At 35.3% G+C, this 21,823-nt stretch overlaps 2 protein-coding genes and 1 long non-coding RNA gene across 10 annotated transcripts; all 3 read left to right on the plus strand.

Moving 5' to 3' along the window:
• Positions 1-888: 888 nt before the first annotated feature.
• On the plus strand, positions 889-4,249 carry LOC108200287 (uncharacterized). Of its 3 annotated transcripts, none has more exons than XM_064084811.1 (6): positions 889-1,047; positions 1,373-1,485; positions 1,644-1,726; positions 1,799-1,984; positions 2,529-3,100; positions 3,341-4,249. In XM_064084811.1, exons 3-5 carry the CDS (start codon positions 1,721-1,723, stop codon positions 2,937-2,939), a joined length of 603 nt encoding a protein of 200 aa, XP_063940881.1. In that variant the 5' UTR covers positions 889-1,047; positions 1,373-1,485; positions 1,644-1,720; the 3' UTR covers positions 2,940-3,100; positions 3,341-4,249. The 3 variants fall into 3 exon arrangements, with proteins under 3 accessions (XP_063940881.1, XP_017223882.1, XP_063940882.1); XM_017368393.2 differs by having other exon boundaries at positions 891-1,047; positions 1,799-1,966; XM_064084812.1 differs by lacking the exons at positions 889-1,047; positions 1,373-1,485 and having other exon boundaries at positions 1,492-1,726.
• A 1,952-nt stretch (positions 4,250-6,201) lies between these two features.
• LOC108201959 (uncharacterized) lies at positions 6,202-8,727 on the plus strand. Of its 2 annotated transcripts, none has more exons than XR_010287397.1 (4): positions 6,202-6,519; positions 6,611-6,699; positions 7,746-8,116; positions 8,227-8,727. It is a non-coding gene; the product is annotated as an uncharacterized LOC108201959 (long non-coding RNA). The 2 variants fall into 2 exon arrangements; XR_010287396.1 differs by having other exon boundaries at positions 6,203-6,519; positions 7,746-8,101.
• Positions 8,728-14,249: 5,522 nt separating this feature from the next.
• LOC135149717 (uncharacterized) lies at positions 14,250-21,823 on the plus strand. 5 transcript variants are annotated; one of them, XM_064085526.1, is made up of 6 exons: positions 14,255-14,457; positions 14,525-14,590; positions 14,877-14,995; positions 15,150-15,232; positions 15,304-15,471; positions 21,106-21,823. In XM_064085526.1, exons 4-6 carry the CDS (start codon positions 15,155-15,157, stop codon positions 21,514-21,516), a joined length of 657 nt encoding a protein of 218 aa, XP_063941596.1. In that variant the 5' UTR covers positions 14,255-14,457; positions 14,525-14,590; positions 14,877-14,995; positions 15,150-15,154; the 3' UTR covers positions 21,517-21,823. The 5 variants fall into 5 exon arrangements, with proteins under 5 accessions (XP_063941600.1, XP_063941599.1, XP_063941597.1 ...); XM_064085530.1 differs by lacking the exon at positions 14,525-14,590 and having other exon boundaries at positions 14,250-14,457; positions 21,461-21,823; XM_064085529.1 differs by lacking the exon at positions 14,525-14,590 and having other exon boundaries at positions 14,254-14,457.

The following is a 21,823-nucleotide window of genomic DNA, read 5'->3' on the forward strand; positions in this document are numbered from 1 at the left end:
CCAAATTGCCAATGCCAAGGCCTGACACTACAGTAAAAGTTGTCAATTGGCTGCGTAGAAATAGCATCGATCACGGGCATACATGAACGCCAGCCGACATTTGAATCATAATCACGGGCATACATGAATGCCAGCTGACATTTGAATCATATTCACGACACAATAAAAGTGCACGACACGTTCATATATTTAAAAGTGATCTCATTATATTTAAATAGTATCGATCACTGGCGCACATGAAAGTACACGACACGATCACAAGAAAGTGTTTCATTTATAATTCAAATGGCCATATATGTTTAATCATGCCCGACCTATTTAAAAGTATCTACTGTATTTTTTAGCTAGTGTACTTGAAGATGATAATCATACCCGATCTATTTAAAATTCATGTATTTTATGTCAATCTCATTTCCGTTTCGAATGTGTCATGTACAATGAATATAAATATAATAATAAAATTTAATCAAAATATATTTTAAAATACATTTTCATATGTTATTTTATGAAATTTATATATTAAATCTTTATATTTGTATACAATTTATAATTTTTACATGAAAAATATACTTATTTATTTAAATATATATATTTCTATGATGTACATTCGTATATGTTTGTATATGTAAAATGAAAAATCATATCCAACACTAAATACCTTCGTGTTAATGTATCAAAAAATGAAATCTAAACACTAATTTTCGATATCTTGTCGTCGGTGTAGTAATGTTTTTTTTGTTGTGTACCGAATCACTAGGTTGGATGTAAAAGTGCTAAATTGTGTTCCGTCTTCCGTGTGATACGCGTGTGTGATAAACGGTTAAGATCGTTATTCCAGAACGTTCCAAACAGTGGCGCGACCAAAACTCACTTTCATTTGACTCGCTCATTATTTTAAGTCAGCAGTCTATTACTACCTCGTCTTTGCTTTCTTAAATCTCAACGCTGTCTAGTCTCCACCAACAGATGATAAATGCTCTGACACGAGCACGGCGACCCAAGTTTATTTCAGCTCTCTCAGTAAAGTGTTGACGAGGTTTCGATATGGTAAGCGTCCGACAACATTCAATCTTAGCTTTCTTTCTTATTCGAACTGTTTTTATGTCAGCTCGAGTTTACAGTTAAACCTCGGTTAAGTAATACGAGGTGGTGTATTTTTACTCTCGAAAAAGTAATATTTTTCTTGATAGTAATGTTGTTATTTTAAAGAGATTTAATTTGTGAAAAACAATTGCGACGCGTTGTCTAGTTTTGTCAACTGTTTTTCTGCTTCAATTCTATCTTGCTGCCGTTTACTCGTTTCGCTTGCACAAAGTGTAAAAATTGGTTAAAATCTGGGCGTTCTCATAACAGAATTTTTTGAATATTGCAGAACTACTGTTCTCTTGTTATTTCTTGATTGAAAGGAGTTTTTTTTCGGTACCATCTTGTTGCTGATTTTTTCGGTACTTTCCTCTGCACAACCGTCAGATTCGACTAAAGAAGGTAGCTCTTGTATTCTTATCATTTCTGTAGTGTTGGAAAAAAGGGAATCAGACTTAATCAGTGAAGTCACAGAACAAGTATTAATCAAAGATTAATTGGATTGATCGGGAATTAATCGGATGAACAACTTAACTTATTGAAAATTTTGTTTCGCCTAGTTTCCATGAAGATGTACAACTTAACTTGATACTCTCCTCACAAACGCCTTCCTCGTGGGTGGAGGATTAAGAGCTGGATGGAAGTACGCTTCTCACTACTGACACTCTATTATTTACCTTTTAATTTTTGACTCTAATAGCTGTTATGTGGCCAGGGCGCAACAATCGCTGACTTGCCAGAGATAGTCCTGTTTACTGGTTTAATGTTTGCGATTTTGTGCTTCTACAACAAATGTGGATCTCTCTTTACCAGTTTCTTGGTTGAGGAGTTTAACAACTTGACTGAGAAGTTTAAAACCCTGGTTGAAAAGATAGGGATTGAGGTGTGTTTTAATTTTGCTGTGAGTATCTGTGACTTCACATTTTACTGTAACCGCCTTGGTTTGAAATTTGGTGCTCAATAATGAATTGTGATTGTGTTTAGTTGCTTCTTGTAAGACTTCGCTAATGGTGTTAATCAAAGAACATGTAGGAATATATATAATCGCTATTGATTCTCTTCAATTCCAACAGTTATGATTATAAGCTTCTTCAGTTGTGTCTTTCATATATGCTAGATGCGTGTTTTTTTGGCTAAATGCTCATTAATCCTTATAAAAAGTGAAAATTTCCCCCAAACAGCAATAATAAATTTGTTTTGTGTCTGTATACTACAATCTTTTAACCTCTTGTTAGAAATGTCGGTGATGTAATTGCCGAGCCAAAACCCACAATCTGCAAGTTGAGATATTGGTCTTGAGTTTATAAAAATATAGTGTAGTTTAATATGCAAAAAAAGTGTTGAAATCTAACCTTTCCTTTTCAAGCTGGTTCTCCTATCTCAAGGAATGTGATATGTGTGTCTTAAATACAATATGTTTTAATTTCATCGTTTACTTTTCACAGCTCAAGGAGAACAAGATCGAGTATTTGGGAGCTGTATTTCAGATATTAAACATAGCTTTTTCATCCTCTCTTTTAAGGGATGCACAGATATGGAAATCTTACTTCATAGCAGGCATAGGAATATTTACTTTTCTCTGTTACTGTGTTGAGGTCTCTGTGGAACTGAGGAGACTTGAGGTTATTAGAACATATATCCGTCCCGAGAGGATGAACAATATAGTAGTTTGGTTTTTTACTAAACAGCATGTTTTGCAGTGCCTCATCCCTCTAGCAACATGTGTTTATAAAAGCCATCACATGGAAGATGCTCAAGAAAGTGTTTCATTTATAATTCAAATGTCCATTCATGTTGTAGCTCAGCTGGCATTCATGTATGCCCGTGATCGATACTATTTCTATGCAGCCAATTGACAACATTTCGCACAAAGGGAAAGAAACATTTGAGGAAGACAAACACGTCGTTGCTGAGAAGTTGCAGATGCAATTGTAGTGAAGGGGCACAGAGACATGGAGAAGAAATCTGCTGTGGCACTGACAGTGATGCCTGAGCTAGCCTGTTGACACGAGTACATGTAATTTACCAGTGTTACATAAGATTTGAGTTGTTTCTGGAACATGACATCAATCAGAAACTTAAAGTTTGCTTTAGCTTTTTAGCAATAACTCCAAATTCATTCGTAAAATATATTAGGTTTAAATTTTGTGCTGAGTTCTGACAATATCAATCTGAAATTGGCATCTTGAACTTTATGATAACAAGTCTTCACTTTCTTGTTTGCAAATTTCTTTCTAATTGTCAAAATATTCTGCAGAAGTGCAAGAGCTCTTTACATTTTCTACTGCTTGCTGCACAAACAGATGGCCAATGAATTACATGCACCCCTATCTATAAATGCAGACCGTATATGCCTCACCAGCAACAATAGGCAGAACTATCATAAAGACCTCAACAATGGCCGATTTTGCTTAAATTTCCGTCTTCCCTGCAGAATAATCTGATCGAATCAGGAAGCAGCCTCGTGTCTTCTGCAAATGATAGAAGAAATGATTAGCACGGTAACAGACGGGTTACATTGGCAGACTAAGTACACATAGCTTGTAGTTGAGTTATAATAGCGGATACTATACTTCATATCAAATTGATAAACTCATTCTTGCAGGATGTACCCAGAACAAGCAGGAGAGCAATAGAATAATGTTTGAAGAATACAAATACAAAACAATTCTATTACCACAAGCAATGAATAATTTACAAGGGGCCGAAAAAACTTGACTGAAGACTCACTAATGCCAAGGACTAGCAGTACAGCTTTATTAAACGCCTAACATGCGTAATGGACTAGAGCTTGTATTAGACATTAAAGAGCTTATTTACAGTGTTTGGATCATTGATTAGTTTTCGAGTTAGGCACCAGTGGCCTAGAGAAGGACTATTATGACATATGATTTTCAATCAGATCTGGAGCTTGCGCAACCATAGCACCACCAAGGCACATCATCTGCGGTCTCTGAGTCCTCAATTAGTTCTCTGGCTTGTGCAGCCAAAACAGCAAAACCGATAAAATTCCCAATTCCCATGAGAAATAAACCGTAAGATATGTTTTCTGGATCGTATAGGAAGAGGAGACGACAGCAATGTATGTCGGTGATCACCAGAAAAGAAGCTAGAGCTAACAATGCAGCATATCTGAAAGCTATCCAGTTCTTACTCCATACTGCAACATTCCTGCAAAAACCATGATAGGTAGACAAGTTAGGAAAGATCAATCACAATAACTAACACATAGTAACTTTGCGTTTGCTACTGCAACGTGTTACAATAATATATGATCCTGATAAGCCCTCTTCCTAACAGCTCGAGATTTTAGGAGAATTGGTGACTTTACATGGTATCAATTTTCCCGCCACCTCTTATTTGTAAAAATGCTGACCTCAAGAAATAAGATTATAGCCAACATTTCTAAGTTCCTGCTGTGCATCTGACCTTTATAACTTGTATGAGTCTTTTTACGCGCTTATTCATATTCATGTTTTACCGTTTACTCCCCGCGGGAATTGATACAACTCCAAATATTTATAATTTATTGAGCTTTTAATAGATCAAATATAGATTACTGATTCCGTACACGTAAGTATTTGAGTTTTGTTAAAAGAAATTAAAAGAAAGAATTATTTCTCTTAAGTGCGAAACCTTTTATGAACTTTTTTAATTTTTAATTATAATATTTTAACGGTGATTTTGGATGTTGGGGATGGTCTGTCAGTTAAGATGATGATATAGGAGTATGAGTTTTTTACAGAAAATTTGTTCTTGAATGCATGTTTTTAATTCATGGATGGACCGGTTATCCATTGACTAACGATGATTAGTCACCAATGAGGCAATATGACACATACAATTTTGCACCCACAAATATTTGTCGAAGAATTTTTTGATAAATCAGAGATTTTTAATCTGACTTGAATATAATTAATAAATTATTTTTTAGAAGTTAATTATAATTAATCGTTGATTCTTAATTTTTTTTGACAAGATCGCTGATTCTTGATTAAATCAAAATAACGGCAGAAACACCTAAATACCTAAATAGTCAAGTATAAATAGTTCGTTTTTTTTATCAGGAGCATAATTCATCAATCTTGTACTAACGTTACGGGGAAAATTTATCCATGAGTCGTTACTATTTATCATCCGTAATTTCGCCGGTCTTTTAAGGTTTCCGTGTTCAATATTCAGTTTACTATTTCCTATCAAGTTGTCTGCATCCAATTAGTCCGTCAACCGTTTTGTACTTATAGCAAAGAGACCTTCGGGAGATTTTCGATCATGACTTGGTAATTGATTTCGAGAAGGAGAAGAAAATGAGTAATAATATTATAATGCCTTAAAATTATATGAAAAGGTCTAACATCTCTTTTGTCAAGCAAACGACTCATTCTCGACTCTCGCTATATTACTTCTTTATGGTTGAAATTATTTCATTTTTTTTAAAAAAATATATGATAGATGAATAATATTACATATTTCAAATTTTATTCTCAATTTTTTATAAATGACTTGATAGACAGATGACTAATTTTAATTGGATGATTCATGTCAAAAAAAATTGAAAACACTCGGTTAGTGCTGTAATTCGATCCGGGCAGCTCGCGAGCTCGCCCTGCTCGAACTCGTTTTGATGGGCTCGGCTCGTTTAGTTAAATGAGCTCGAGTTCGGGCTGAGGTTTTGGCTCGTTTCGTTAAACGAGCTGGCTCGATTCGACTCGTGAAAATTAACGAGTCGGATTCGGATAGCGTTTTAGGCTCGATTTAGTGTTAAATCGGCTCGCCCGACTCGTTAAAATAGGCTCGTTTAGTTAAACGAGCCAGCTCGACTCGACTCTTGAAAATAAACGAGTCGAGTTCGGGGAAAGATTTAGGCTCGTTTTTTTAAACGAGCCGCATCAGCTCGACTAAATAAAACTCGGCTCGAATTATGCTCGGCTAGCCCGGACCGAATAACAGCCCTACGCTCCGTGGTATCTGGCACTTGTTAAAAAATGAAGCTAGGAGGGAGTATATGATCTTGTCAACGCCTGTCACTTTGCTGGGTTACTTGACACTTTAGACGCTTGGTCTGGGTGGTGCATTTGACTTTGTATTAAAGAATCCATGATATGCTTACCTGTATTCGTTAGGATATTACAAGCCCAAAACAAGTTCAGAAGTGATCAGAATTGAGATCAAAACTCTCAACTCTCAAGTAAAAGCAAAACTCATGCAACATTTGATTAATACCGAGTCAATCCTAATCACTTTTAATTATTTTACTGCAACATAAATTTAAAATTGTTGTAAAAAAGGCCCATTTAATCACTGACTGCACATCTCACAGTTTGTTATCAAACGTTAGCTAACATTTGGAATCTCTACTGGTAATAAAATCTGTTATTGCAATGGGCTTAAGTCTTGGTCGCATGTTGGCTGCTTCTCTAGAGCTGATCGAAACCGGTAGATCTGCGATTTCTAAATATTCAGCTTCTAGTCCTTTTGTACTGATGTTAAGATAGTGCTCAATTCTTGAAAACTTTTTGTTGACCAGGCTTAGGCTGGATTGAAGAGACGCGTGATCGCTATGTTAATTACTTAGTAATCTGGTTTTATTTGAACAAGGAGCAGATCTGGATCAAGGTATAATTTTTTCTCATTGAGATATTGATATATAATTGTTTTACTTTGTTTTCTACATGTACCGGCGTGTTTCGTGTATCACGGGTCCTTGGCTTTCCAATTTCTTTGCTGAATATGTTTATATGTGTTAAACTTGTTAAACTAGTGAGTAATTGCAGAGAAACAATGGAGTTTACACACACAGAGAGAGAGAGAGAGAGAGAGAGAGAGAGATTGAGATTGAGAGAGATGTAAAGAGAGAAAGAGATCAGCTATCATTCATACACCTTAACTATACAATCTGGAAATGATCAAGACTATATACAGAAAGCCAAATGAAAATAAAGTGAGAAAGTTTGTTATGAAACTAACTAATTAACTGATCAACTAAAACTAATGACAGCTATGTACAGATGGATAAATATTGTTGCGTAATTCCAACAATATGTTCATTCCTGTCGTGATTGAATACAAATCGAATTGCCTGGACAACAGATCTGTGTGGCGTGAGCAAGTGAAAACTTAGTTGCTTTTGTTGCTCTGAATTTTCAAGTAGTCGGTTCTTCCTAAGATTAATACTATTTTGTCAAGCACTCGACGTGAAGTCATAAAATAAAAAATTAAGGTTCAACCCTTCTCACAGTGATGATCACTGAATTGCTTGCTGAATTAATGAATTGTTGTATTTGAATTAGATTTGAATTGCTTTGAGCTGCTTAATTACAAAGCTTCATCCTTAAAAAAATACTTTGAGTACAATTGTGATTGAGATATTGGATTGAGTCCAGTTCTAGGCTCTAACTCAAAGCTTATATCATTTTGTTTGACTGATTGATCTGTTGCAATAATAATTCATATTTCTGGGTTGATTCATCAAATCAACCCACTGTCAATTCCATTGTAGTTTGCAAACTTGCCTCGTCGTTTGCATTAGTTAAGACTTTAGATTGTAGTGTTTGTTGGACCCTAGCCCTTGGTTTCTACGGTTCTTCAAGCGTTTAGATCATCGGGTTTTATTGTTAGATGCCTTTGAGACATCTATAAATTTAACCAAATCTTGGGAGCAGATTGCTATGGTTTGTTACCTCAAACCTATGCAGTTTGGCTCATGTCTCCATTTCAGAAAAAGAGTTTGTCACAAGCTGGTGTACTGTACATGTCTACTGGCTACAAAAAGACTGTCGCGAGGCAATAGTCTGCTGTGTGCTGGTTACATGTCCTTAGACAGAGTCATTCTCTGATCACACAATAGAGCAACGTGCTTTTGGCAAGGGCCGATAAAGATGTTGTTGGTAATCGGTGGATGCAGAGAGTATCATGAATGGGTGCAGTTACACGCAACATGATAACACTAAGGTGGACTTATGGCGAGTTTGCTCCTGGACTCTTGGTTTCAATGGCATTGCTCTGAAGAGTGTTGTGTGTATGCAAAATTATGGTGACACTTGCAAGTTTTATTTCAAATTGCTTTTTCATTCTTCGTAATGCTGTCAGAACTTGTTTCCAGATTGGTTTTATGTCTGCGTTTTAATATGTTCTTTTCTGCAGTTCAAGAAACACCCCGTTGTGTGTCTGGTAGTTGTTCTTCAGCTGGCACTAATATTTAAGAATAGCCCTCTTTTAGGGTATGAAGTGGCTGTACCGAGGTGGGAAGCGACCTGGATAGCAGGGATGTCAATGTTTTCCCCAGCCTTTCTCACTTACAAAATTTTTGTGGAAATAAAAAAATTCAAGTTATCATGGAAGAAAAACAGGAAGGTATTCTGTGTAGGTATGTTCTTGGACACCTGAGGACCCATAAGCAAGAAATCGCATTTCCAACAATACTAATTGAAGTGGTGGTGCACATACTGTAAACGTGAAGAATATCTAAGTGTTTGTTAATATATCTGTATATGTTGTTGATACAATTTGAAGTAGTGTGATTTTAGTAATTCGATGAGTCATACAGTTTGCACAATTGTGTTTTTTTGGGACTAGAACACATTGTTTGTACATAATACATGAAGTTATAAACTTTATGAGTATAAAGATTGTACTGTCAGATTTTCCCACCTTGTTTGGTTTTTACTTCTCTTGCACACTCAGATGCAAATGTATGGGAAGAGTCTCAGAGGGACATGGAGAATCAATTATTTGCAAATTTAAATGCTTCAGAAGAGTCTCACAGCAATTCGGAGACTCAATCACTTGCAGATGCCAATGTATCAGAAGAGATGCATAGGGATGCAGGAAATCAATCTGGTGCAAATGAAAATGTATCGGAGGAGGTGCAGAGATACGGGGAACTAATCATTTGCAGATGCAAATTTATTGGTACAAACGCGGAGAATCAATTATTTGGAGATGCAAATGTGTTAAGTGACCAATTCTCCTAAAACCTCAAACTGTTAGGGGGAGAGCTTACCAGGATCATATTCTAACATTCCCCCTCACTCGAAAGCCCATTTATGGGTGGAGTATTGCAGATGCTTTAGATTATTTTTTATGACTTGCTTGTGTGTTTTGTGCATGAAGTGTTGTGTTTTCATCTATACGATTGGTATGGAAACCTCTGATGCTCGACTTCATCATCAATGCCAGATGTTATGGAATCTAGTTACTAGGTTTAATTTATGAGCTTCTGAGGCATTACTGGCAGAGAAACCAAAATAAGAGGGCTGACAACTTTCATTCGGAGAAAATGAAGCTCATATTGAGGAGCAATTGCAACATTAGATTGGAATTTCCTCACCAATCAATCAAACGTAGAAACAGATGGTGTATTCAGTCCTTTGTTGAGGAGTGAGATGCAGAAAAAGCTCACTCTTAGTTGTGTTCACGGGGAATGAAATAAAAAATTATATAAAAATTTTATGGAGAAAAAAAGAAATATGAAACAACAATAACTAAATATGAATGGATTTAAATTTATTATAATAAAGACGGTGTTAACGGAGAAATCTGGTTTATTAACAAAGACGAGGTTTCCAGCGTGAATCAAGATTCTTGTTGGCGAGTTTATCGAAGGTGGTTGGTTGTTTGTTTTGAATGTGGCTGCGATTGTAAACAAAGGGTTCAAGATTGCTAACTGGAATAACTCTCAAGAATGATCAATGTCTACAATCTGCTTACGTACCCCTATTTATAGTGGATCAAGCCGGCACGTAGTTCTTTCTCCTAAGAGTGGGTTGGGCTTCCCCTTCCATCTAGAATCTTCCTCCCGAAAGAGGCCCAATACGATGAGGCTTAGTCTTGGGCCTTGTAGACTCTCGAGCACCGAAGACTTACCCCAAATGCATGGACACTTCTCTACTCTCCGATAGGGACAATCCGCCAGACTACAGAGATAGAGCCTTCCAGGATGCGTCTTCTCTTCATCTTCTACCTCCCAAGGAGAACAACTCCTCAGACCACAAGGAGAGCCCGTGATGAATCAACAATAGGATTTACTCATGCTTAAGGACATCCCCCAAACAAGAAGCATCTCCTTTTGCTCTTCTAAATTATTGCTGACAAAACTTTCTTTGGCAAGGTGGCGCGCCAGATGATAGGGCGCGCCCTATCTTTTGACAGGGTCACCTCGAAGTTGGGTTGATCTTGATTTTCCTGGTCCAAATAGGTCTCGTTTTGTAGCCTTTTTTCACAATGTTGCATATAACATATGGTAAGAAAATATCACGTAAAAATAGAATGAGCATTTTTTTCGAAACATGTTCAAGTGAAATGATTGAAGGAATAAAATAACAATGAAATCACAAATCAAGTTTCAATCTAATAAATTATAAATAATTAAATAATAAAACAATTATTATTTTAATATTAAATCAGCTGATTCAAATTATAATGAGTGTTCATCTAAAAACTAGCATTGTTCACACAAATAGATTAGAATATTTTAATTAATACTGTGTTTGTCATTGGGCTTCGTTCCTCCGTCCACTCGTTTAATTTGTCATGACTCATGAGACTTTTATAAATTATTATTTAAATATTTTAAAAATTGATAATGACTAAAATATTACTACTTTTTAGATTAATTATTATTTAATTTGTCTTATTAACTTAATTCAAAATATAATTTTGTTACACATTAAATAAAAATATATAGTCACAATGAACATGATTCCGTAGTAAAAATACCAATAATCATCAAAGCTTATTCAATTTGACTTTAAATGGTCAACAGGTGTGAACAGAAAATACTACGTTAAGATTCGGTGACTCAAGTATACAGTAGTACTCCCTCCGTCTCTAAATACTTTTCCTGTTTGTACTTTTCACGTTTGTCAACACACATTTTTAATCGTTAATATCTTTCATTTCGTAGTAGCATTAAATATAAAAACTTCACTGTATTAAAGTACTTGTGAATACGAATCTAACAAGATCACTCATGATTATATTTAATTTTATAGATTAGATGTAAATTAGTAATTTATCTCATATTATAAACAGTACCGACATCACAAACAAGAAAAGAAAAAAGAAACGAGGGAGTACTACCAAATATGTGGCGACAACAGATTTTACCGTTAACGGATCGAATGATTTCACACACCACTAGTGAAAGTCCTCAACATGTAGGGCCCTCGCTTGCCTGCCGACCCATACAAAATCTGTGGACGACACATACAAATTTTTTTCACGTCATGCAGATGACATACTTTTTCTTTATTTAATAATACTAATGTTCTAACCTTCTTAATTAATTTTATATATTTATATTTAATTATTTTATAAATTTGAAATATGAAAATTATTGACATTTTAAGAATACTTATTTTTAAATATATGTTAATGAGTCCAATTTCAATAATTTTTAACTTTTATATTTTATAAAATATAGTCCTATAATTTATTTTTAAGATTTTTTTAATCAAAACTTTAAAGATTAAATTTTTATTTACCAAAAAAATTAAATATAAATTATACTCCATCCGTCCTTCTCAATTGTTTACACTGGGGGACGGGGCTCGGCACGCAATCTCATAATCCCATAAAAGATAGTTTGAAAAATTATTTTGAATTTTTCTTTTCTGAATAAATATTTATTGTCTAAATTTTTATAAAAAAAGGAAACTAGCATTTTTCGTCACCCGACTTATTGTGTATTTAGATGATAAATTGTTTAAAGTCATTGATTTCAGATTTATAATTTAATGAATTTTTAGAATTCTAATTACAATAATTTCTGATTTTACCGCTCATTTATTATCACTCCCTCGTCCATATCATTTATTTATAATTCTTTTCCACTGCTTGACATGTATTTTGAAATTATGTTTATATTCGTCGTGTCGAGCAATTCAAAAAATAATATAAACAAATTAGATTGACAATACAAGTAGAATCATAATATTCACGACCATTAAAATATCGTCGTGATGAATACTAGCGGCGGACGGAGGGAGAACCAACTTCGTAAGGAAAAACACTCCACTAAGTAATCAATAATTGAGTCATATTGAAGAAAAAGAAATACTCCGGTATTTCAAACTTACACATTATGTGATGCTGAACCAAACTCAATCCATGGACGTCTCTGATTGAATAATTTTAAAATTTTATTAACTATTTATTTTTAATTTTTTGATTGTTTTATTTGATTTAAATAAAAATAAATAGGAGATAAGTTTTTAAAAATCTAAAAATATTAGTGAAAATAGTAGGACGCGGAATCTTTCGTTTGGATGTAATACCATTCATAAAAAATGTGTGAAACTCAATATATAATACTTTCAAAATTTCAACTAATGATAAAGTGATATTTTTGATACAAATTTTTCTAATGAATGTCTCATTTGAGTCAATTTGAGAATCAGTGACTCAATTGATACATTTGGACGAAACGAGTCGACTGCTTGATATTTATCCCTTTTATCAACTCATCACACTGAAAGTCAAAACATGTGGAGATTAAACTGTACGATAAAGCACATAATCACGGACGTCATAATGTAGGTCAAGTATGATGGCGTAATATTCCCTTATGTCACTGGGCACGTCACTGAATTTACCTTTCAAATTTACTACCTCTGTCCCCCTCATTTCTTTACATTTGCTATTTTGAGATGTTCATCTCATTTCTCTATGTTACTATATATAGTAAGTTTTTCCTATTATTACGCTCACTATCTTCCCCTACTATCTCATGTTTTACAATAAAAACTACTGTTAAACCCACTAATTTCCTCCATTATCTCAAATCTATTATTAAATATTGATAGGTCCCACCACTTTACCCACTTTTCATCTAACTTTACTCATTTATTATGCATTGTCTTGGTCTCCGTGTCATCCTCCAATGTAAGGAATTGAGGGGGACGGAGGGAGTATAAATAAACATATTACACGTTATTTAAGAAAATATTAATTTTTAAGGAAAATTTTAGTTTGAAAGTGATTATTATTATTTTTAAATAAAGAAAATGACTATTATTAAAATTGCATACTTAAAGGGGTGTATTGGATTGAGATTTTAATGCATTTTTTTGCATTGATGAAATCCGTGGGTATTTGATTGGGATTGTTTAAAATCCATTAAAATTTTGAGGTATTTAATTTGGATTTTAAATTATGTTACAAAATCTGGTCATATTCAATTAGGATTTAAATTATGCTTTAAAATCCGATGGTATTCAATTGTGATTGTTTAAAATTCATTAAAATCTGATGGTATTCCAATGCTGATGGATTTTTTTGGATTTCATAAAAAGAACGATTTTGTAGTCTTCAGTGTATTTTAAGTTTTTTAAAATCCCACCAAAATCAATAAGATTTTGAAGTATTGTGCTTAAATCCTATCAACTCTGCGACATTTAATTAAGAATCCGCACAAAATCAAAATCAGATACAATCCACTAAAATCCGATGAGTAAAAACAATCCATTAAAATCCTAATCGAATACACCCTGTTCGTTAATGTACATAACGATAATATACATCAATTTAAAGAGAACATATCTGACTAAATAAAATTTGAGTTTGAGAAGGAAAGAGATGTTGACAGGTGATATGTACTATGTAGACCCGTTTGATACTGACGTTAAATATTTGTTTAAAAATAGATGAAAAATTTAATAAATTTATAAATAATTTTTTTGAATGATAGTTTTCAGCCAAAAACTGCTTTTAAAAGCAGGTCCATACTTTAAAAAAAAATTATTTTCTAACCTTTACCGGAAGTCAGCCATAAGTTTCATTATCAAACTTGACCAAAAACATTATATTTTTATATTAATACTCAAATATCTAATATCTACGGCAACACTTTTTCCATGAAATATTTTTAAAAACACAACAGTTTTTAATATCACTCTTAAATAGATTCTTAATTCTTATATTAACTCCATTTTGTGTAATTAGAATTAGATAAAATTAAAGAATGGCTATTTTTAAAACATTAAAAATAAGTAATTATATGTTGTACCGAATTTCAAGATAATAGATGTATTTAAATAATTTTACTAATAGTGTCATAGTGATTCGATTCCGTGTGATAAGCGTGGTGCGATGAAGGGTTCAGATCGTCATTCTAGAAATTTCAAACAAGGTTGCTACATCTCACTTTCATTACACTCGCTAATTATTTTAAGTCAGCAGGGTACCTCTCCAATAACTTTTCATTGCATGTTCGAAGACTTTTGCACGTTGGCTTTGCATTCTTAAATTGCTTCCATTTCCGTTCTCAACGTTGTCTAGTTTAGTTATCGCAAAAATGTCCTGACACGAGCATGGCTACCGAAGTACTATCTTTCAGCTCTGTCAGGAAAGCTCAAGTTGTCAGGTCTCAATAAGGTATGCGTCTGAAACCTATAAATCTTAGCTTTGATTCTTATTTAAACTGTTCTTTTTATTCGGTCAGGGTTAAGTTTTATTGTTAAACCTCGATCAAGTAGAATGATGATAGTGTATTTTAACTCTCGATAAGGTAATATACTTATTTCCTTCAGAACGATTTTATATTTTAAAGAGTTTTATCTTGCCGGAAAATTTGTCTAGTTTTGTTAACTGTTTTTGCCTGCTTCAATTCTATCTTGCTGCCGTGTTTACTCATTTGGTTTGCACCGTTGAGAACCGGTCTAACTAAAACCTTAAAACTTTAAGATATTAGAGAAAGTCCACAAACTGATCTTATGCTATATTTCAACATGCATAAAGTGTAAGAATTGGTTCAAATCTGGGCATTCTCATAGCGGAAAATTTTAATCTTGCAGAACTACCGTTCTCTGATAATATATTGGTTCAAATCTGGGCACTCTCATAGCAGATTTTTTTTTTCTTCTGAATTTTCCGGTACTTTCATCTTCACAACCTTCAGATTCGAATTAAGAAGGTAACTTGTATGCTTATAATTTCTGTTTTTCTCAATCTTTACTGAACTACACAAATTTTTTGATTATTTGAAGATTACTAACTGTTATTCTGCTGTAAATAGAGCGCCCGATTCTTCTTTTCTCTAACATTATTGAAAAAATTGTTTCGTGTAGTTCCAATGAAGATGTACAACTTAACCTGTTACTATCCTCACAAACACCTTCCTCGCGGGTGGATGATTGAGAGCCGGATGGAAGTAAGCTTCTCACTACCGACACCTTATTATTTACCTTTTGATCTTGACTCTAATAGGTGTTATTTGGCCAGGGCGCAACAATCGCTGAATTGCCAGATATAGTCCTGTTTACTGGTTTCATGTTTGCGATTTTGTGCTTCTACAACAAATGCCGGTCTCTCTTTACGGGTTTCTTGATTAAGGAGCTTGACAACTTGACTGAGAAGATCAAAAACCTGGTGGAAAAGATATGGATTAAGGTGGGTTTTTATTTTGCTCTATGAGTATCTGTGACTTTACATTTTACTGTTACGGCCTTGGTTTGTAAATCTAGCGCGCAATATTGTATTGTGATTGTGTTTGGTTGCCTCTTGTTCTAGTTAATTGAGACTTCGTTAGTGGTGCTAGTGAAAGAACATGTAAGAATATAAAAATCATCGATATGGAAGCCTAATATGCTTGATTCTCTTCAATTCCAACTGTTATGATTATAAGATTCTTCAGTTGTGTCTTCATATATGCTAGATGCGTGTTCATACATGCTAGATGCAAGTTGAGATATTGGTCTTGAGTTTAGTGAGTTTTTATCCACTGATGTAGCCAATTGATCACTTGCAGTACATGTCAAACCTAGTTCTATTCAGCAGTGTAGAGAGAGAATATTGAGAAGAAAACTCAGAGAACATATATTGCATAAAAGGTGTGTTACAGAACGTGGAAAGAAAGTCTATATATACACAAACTACAACTAACTTTCTAACTAATTATGAGCTGTACATGAGCTGTGTAATGCTATACATGAGCTGCTGCATGTATGCAGAATAAATAGATTCTATGTTATGTCAACACCCCCCCTCAAGTTGGAGGTGGAGACACCCAACTTGGACATGATTGCCTGATGTTGAACACCATTCAAGGCTTTAGTGAACACATCTGCTAATTGTAATTGTGTTGGAACATAAGACAATGAGATAAGGCCTGAACTGAGTTTTTCACGAACAAAATGGCAGTCGAGGTCGATGTGCTTTGTTCGCTCGTGGAAGACTGGGTTCTTAGCAATGTAAATCGCAGCTTGGCTATCACACTTTACTGGTATGGGAACGACATCTGGAACAGTAAGCTCAGATAACAGCCGTGACAGCCATGCAAGTTCTGCTGTAATACGTCGAATGGATCGGTATTCAGCCTCAGCTGAAGATAAGGACACTGTGTGTTGTTTCTTGGATTTCCAAGATATGATACTATCACCTAGCATTACTACAAAGCCACTGACTGATTTTCGAGTGTGAGGGCAAGCAGCCCAGTCGGCATCACAGTAAGCTGTTAGACTAAATTGTGGTTTAGAGTGGTAAAACAACCCTTGAGAAGGTGTTAGCTTGAGATAACGTAAAACATGTATAGCAGCATCCCAGTGAGGAGTACGAGGTGCACTCATGAACTGGCTCAGGTGTTGAACAGCAAAAGAAATATCAGGACGAGTATTTGTAAGGAAATTTAGTTTGCCAACTAATTTCCTATACAATGAACAATCATGAACTGGTTCACCTTGGTCATGAAGAAGTTTGATAGTGGGATCTAGAGGACTAACTGCAGGAGGAGAATTAAGACAATCAAACTCTGTTAACAAGTCATTAGTAAACTTGTTTTGTGAAATGATCATGCCGTCTGAAGTTGCTTGAAATTCAAGACCTAGAAAGTAACTCAAGTTGCCAAGATCCTTGATCTTGAAAGTGTCATTGAGAAAAGTCTTAACTGAATTTATCTCATGTAAATCATCACCAACCAGGAGAATGTCATCGACATAAACTGCTAAGAAAACAATGCTGGAATTTGTTTTCTTGTAGAACAAAGAGTAATCATTTTTGGAGTATGAATATCCCCGAGACAGAAGAGCACAACAGAGTTTGTGATTCCAATTTCTGGAAGCTTGGCGAAGTCCGTATAGAGATTTAAGCAGCTTGCAAACAAGTGAGGGATCATCAACTACCAACCCAGGAGGCAATTGCATATAAACATCTTCAAACAAATCGCCATGTAGGAAGGCATTATTGACATCCAGCTGAAACATCTGCCATTTTTTCTTGACAGCAGTAGCAACAAGAGTACGAATGGTTGTCATTTTAACAACCGGAGAGAAAGTTTCAGTGAAGTCAATTCCAGCTTTCTGAGTAAAACCTTTAACAACTAAACGTGCTTTATAACGTTCAATTGAACCATCTGCATGATGCTTAACTTTGAAAACCCAACGACATGAAATGGCCTTTTTGCCAGGAGGTAAAGGTACTAATTTCCAAGTATTATTAGCCTCTAAAGCAGAAAATTCAGCAGCCACAGCCTGTTGCCATTCTGGATATATCATTGCCTCAGCAAAAGAGGAAGGTTCTGCAACTGGTGTTTGTAGAGACATAGGAGTAGCACAACAGATGATATTTGAAGGTGAGGGATTTTCAAGGCTGAGACATTGAGATGTAATGGTGCATGAGCAGAGAGACTCTGAACAAGCATTATGCACAGAGTGTACATAATCTGTGAGGTAAGTTGGGACCTTTGAAGCTCTTGTAGACTTCCTAATAGGTTGTAAATTTTCAACAGCTGAATTTGGAACTGTAGACTCAGATGACTGTGTATCAGTGAAAATCTCAGAAGACTGTGTATCAGTGAAAGGAATGGAACAGTGCACTGGAGACTGTGATAAAGTGTGAGACTGTGATGGCACAGAGGACTGTGATGGGGACAGGTGAGAATGAGTGGGTGGAATAGATGTATCAGCAACAGGTATGGGGAAATATGAAGGAGAATTAACATCTACATAAGGAAAGTGATTTTCATAGAAAATTGCATCTCTAGATATGAGGACCTGTTTAGTTTCAAGACTATAAAACTTGTATGCCTTCTTTCCTTGTGGGTAGCCAAGAAACACACAAGCTATAGCACGAGCTGTAAATTTGTCTCTATGAGGTTTGGGAGTAGTGACTAGGCTAAGACATCCAAAAGGCTTTAAGTGTGAGTAACTTGGTTTGACCTTGAGTAAAGCTTCATATGGAGACAGATTATTTAATATTCTAGAGGGAAACAAATTGATCAGGTAAGTTGCAGTAAGAATGCAGTCCCCCCAGAATTTAATAGGTAAGTGAGATTGAAATAATAGTGCTCTTGCTGTTTCAAGCAAGTGTTTGTGCTTTCTTTCCACAACCCCATTCTGTTGTGGTGTGAAAGCACAAGAGGTTTGATGAAGAATGCCTTTTGACTGAAAGAATTCAATAGCAGAGTTGCTTAAGCCAATCTCTAAAGCATTATCAGAACGTACAGATTGTACAGATATTTTGAATTGATTTTCAACTAAGATGATATAGGACTTTAGAAAATCAAATGCAGAACTTTTGTTAGTGAGCAAAAAAGTCCATGTAGCTCTGGAAAAATCATCCACTATTGTGAGGAAGTACTTAAAGTTGTTGTAAGTAGGGACTTTGTAGGGACCCCATACATCAACATGAATTAATTGAAATGGACTAGAGCTAAAAGTAGTACTGATGGGAAATGGAAGTCTTTGCTGTCTAGCTTTAGCACACACAAGACAGGGTACATCAGTCATAGAATCAACATTACACAAATGTAATGATTTGAGTTTATCAAAAGGCAAATGCCCAAGTCTAGAATGCCATTTCAGACACTCTTTATTACAACTAGTAACAGTAGTACTAGCATTTGCAGAAACAGGAAAAGAAATGCTGGAAGGGGAACTTGAGTATGAAAGTAGATAAAGGCCTTTAAAAGCTTTACCAATTTCCAGTGGTCTCTTCTGTGAAGAGGCCTGCAAATAACAAGAGTCATTAGTGAATTGTAATGAACAATTCAATTGACTTGTTAATTTGCTGACAGAGAGAAGATTAAACTGGAAAAGAGGCACATAAAGAACATTTTGGAGGGTAATGTCATGAGAAATAGGAACACTACCAGCAGAAGTAATGTGTAAAATATGACCATTTGGCAGAGAAATAGTCAATGGTTTAGACAGAATAGCAAGTGAACTAAACAAGTGTTGTTGAGAACACATGTGATCATTGGCACCACTGTCAATGATCCATGTGACTGAGTTTGACTGTGACATGCAGGTAATAATGGAGTCTGGACAAAGTGAATTACCAGCAAAATTGGCACAAGAAGGCTGTTCTGTAGGCTGAGTAGACTTTAGGAGATTGAGCAGCTGTGAATACATTTCAGCAGTGAGAACTGGAGCTTGAGCTTGAGTGCTGGTAACAGATTCTGTGTTGGCAATAGAATCAGTTTGAACAGCATCTACATTGGCAGCAATTTTCCTTGTAGATTTTGTGAACTTAAAATCAGGAGGAAATCCATGAAGCTTGTAGCATTTGTCAATTGTGTGTCCTGACTTTTTGCAATAGTTGCAGGTGAGAGTGGATTTCTTGAATTGGCCTTGTGGAGCCTGAGATGAAAATCCAGAGGACCTTGAATTGACATGAAGTGAAGCAGAATCTGTTATCAGATTGTGAGAAGATCGGATTTCACGTTGAGCCTCTTCTTGGAGCAGGAGATTATATACTTGACTGATTGATGGTAGAGGATTAGTCATCAGGATAGAACCTCTTATGACATTATAAGAATCATTTAAGCCCATGAGAAACGAAATCACTCGTTGATTCTGATGGAGAGTAGCATTTTTGGCTGCAGCATCACAAGTACAAATAGCAGTGAGACATAATGAATCAACATCATCCCAGAGAACCTTCTTCTTTGTGAAATAATCAGCAATTGTGCTATTTCCTTGATGCAGTTCACTGAGATCCTTTTGTAGAGCAAACAATTGTGTGCCATTGGAGACATTGTATCTCGCTTCAAGTTCTTTCCACATTTGACAAGCAGAATCAGCATGAATAACACTACGAGCAATGCTCTTGGATAAAGCACCAAGAATCCATGAGATAACCATATCATTACAACGATGCCAGCTAGTATGAGAAGGATCAGAGGGATCTGGTTGTGGAATACGTCCATCAACAAACCCTAATTTATTACGAGCAGATAGGGCAATTCTCATGGAACGTTTCCAGGTGATAAAATCAGTTCCATCAAAACAATCACTCACAAGTTTCATTCCAGGACTGTCTGATGATTGCAAATGCAGTGGATTATCTTGAAGATGAGTAGATGAATTATGTTCGGAATCATGAGTGTTTGAAGAAGTCATGATGATAACAATTGTGAACAAACAGAAACTCAACAATTTCAACACAAACTCAACGAATTCAACAAAAAACTCAACGAATTTCAACAAACTCAACACAGAACAGAGAATTCTTGAAGAAATGGCGATGAATATGTACAGTAACAGAGAGAAGATAATATGTATATACAGTAACGAAACATATATGAGAAGGTAACGAAATCACCGGAGAAGATGATCGGAAAATGATCGGAAAGTGCAGCGGAGGAGAAGATCGGAGCGTCGATTTCGCTCTGATACCATGTCAAACCTAGTTCTATTCAGCAGTGTAGAGAGAGAATATTGAGAAGAAAACTCAGAGAACATATATTGCATAAAAGGTGTGTTACAGAACGTGGAAAGAAAGTCTATATATACACAAACTACAACTAACTTTCTAACTAATTATGAGCTGTACATGAGCTGTGTAATGCTATACATGAGCTGCTGCATGTATGCAGAATAAATAGATTCTATGTTATGTCAACAGTACATTTTTACCATAGTACATAACAATTTAATGTAGTTTAATATGCAGAAAAATTGTTGACAAATGAAATTTTCCCTTTCAAGTTGGTTCTCCTTTCTCAAGGAATGTGATATAAATTTGTTTCATCAAAATTGGTTCTCTGTCTTAAATACAATATATTTTGATTTGATTTTTTTTTTTCAGCTCAAGGAAAACAAGATCGAGTATTTGGGAGCTGTATTTCAGATACTAAACATAGCTTTTTCATCCTCTCTTTTAAGGGATGCACAGAGATGGAAATCTTACTTCATAGCAGGCATAGCGATATTTGCTTTTCTCTGTTACTGTGTTGAGGTCTCTGTGGAACTGAGGAGACTTGAAGTTACCAGAACATATATCCGTCCCGAGAGGATGAACAACATAGTAGTTTGGTTTTTCACTAAACAGCGTGTTTTGCAGTGCCTCGTTCCTCTAGTAACCTGTGTTTATAGAAGCCATCACATGGAAGATACTCGGGAAAGTGTTTCATATATAATTCCCATGTCCGTTTATGTTGTAGGTCAGCTGGCATTCATGTATGCTCGTGATCGATACCATTTCTATGCAGCCAACTGACAACATTTCGCACAAAGGGAAAGGAATATCTGAGGAAGACAAACGTGTCGTTGCCAAGAAGTTGCAGATGCAAATGTAGTGAAAGGGCACAGAGACATGGAGAAGAACTCTGCTCCGGCACTGACAGGAGTGCCTGAGTCAGCTTGTCGACGCAAGGACATGTAATTCATATATCATTGTTGTACTCTATAATTGTTGGATCAAATTTGAGTTGTTTGTATAACATGAAATCCATCTCAATTAGTTGAGATATATTGGCAATGAGTTTTCTGTTTTTTTAATATACAATTCAAGTATGGTTCTTGTC

The sequence above is a fragment of the Daucus carota genome, chromosome 9 (assembly GCF_001625215.2).
Source record: "Daucus carota subsp. sativus chromosome 9, DH1 v3.0, whole genome shotgun sequence".
Classification (NCBI taxonomy): Eukaryota; Viridiplantae; Streptophyta; class Magnoliopsida; order Apiales; family Apiaceae; genus Daucus; species Daucus carota.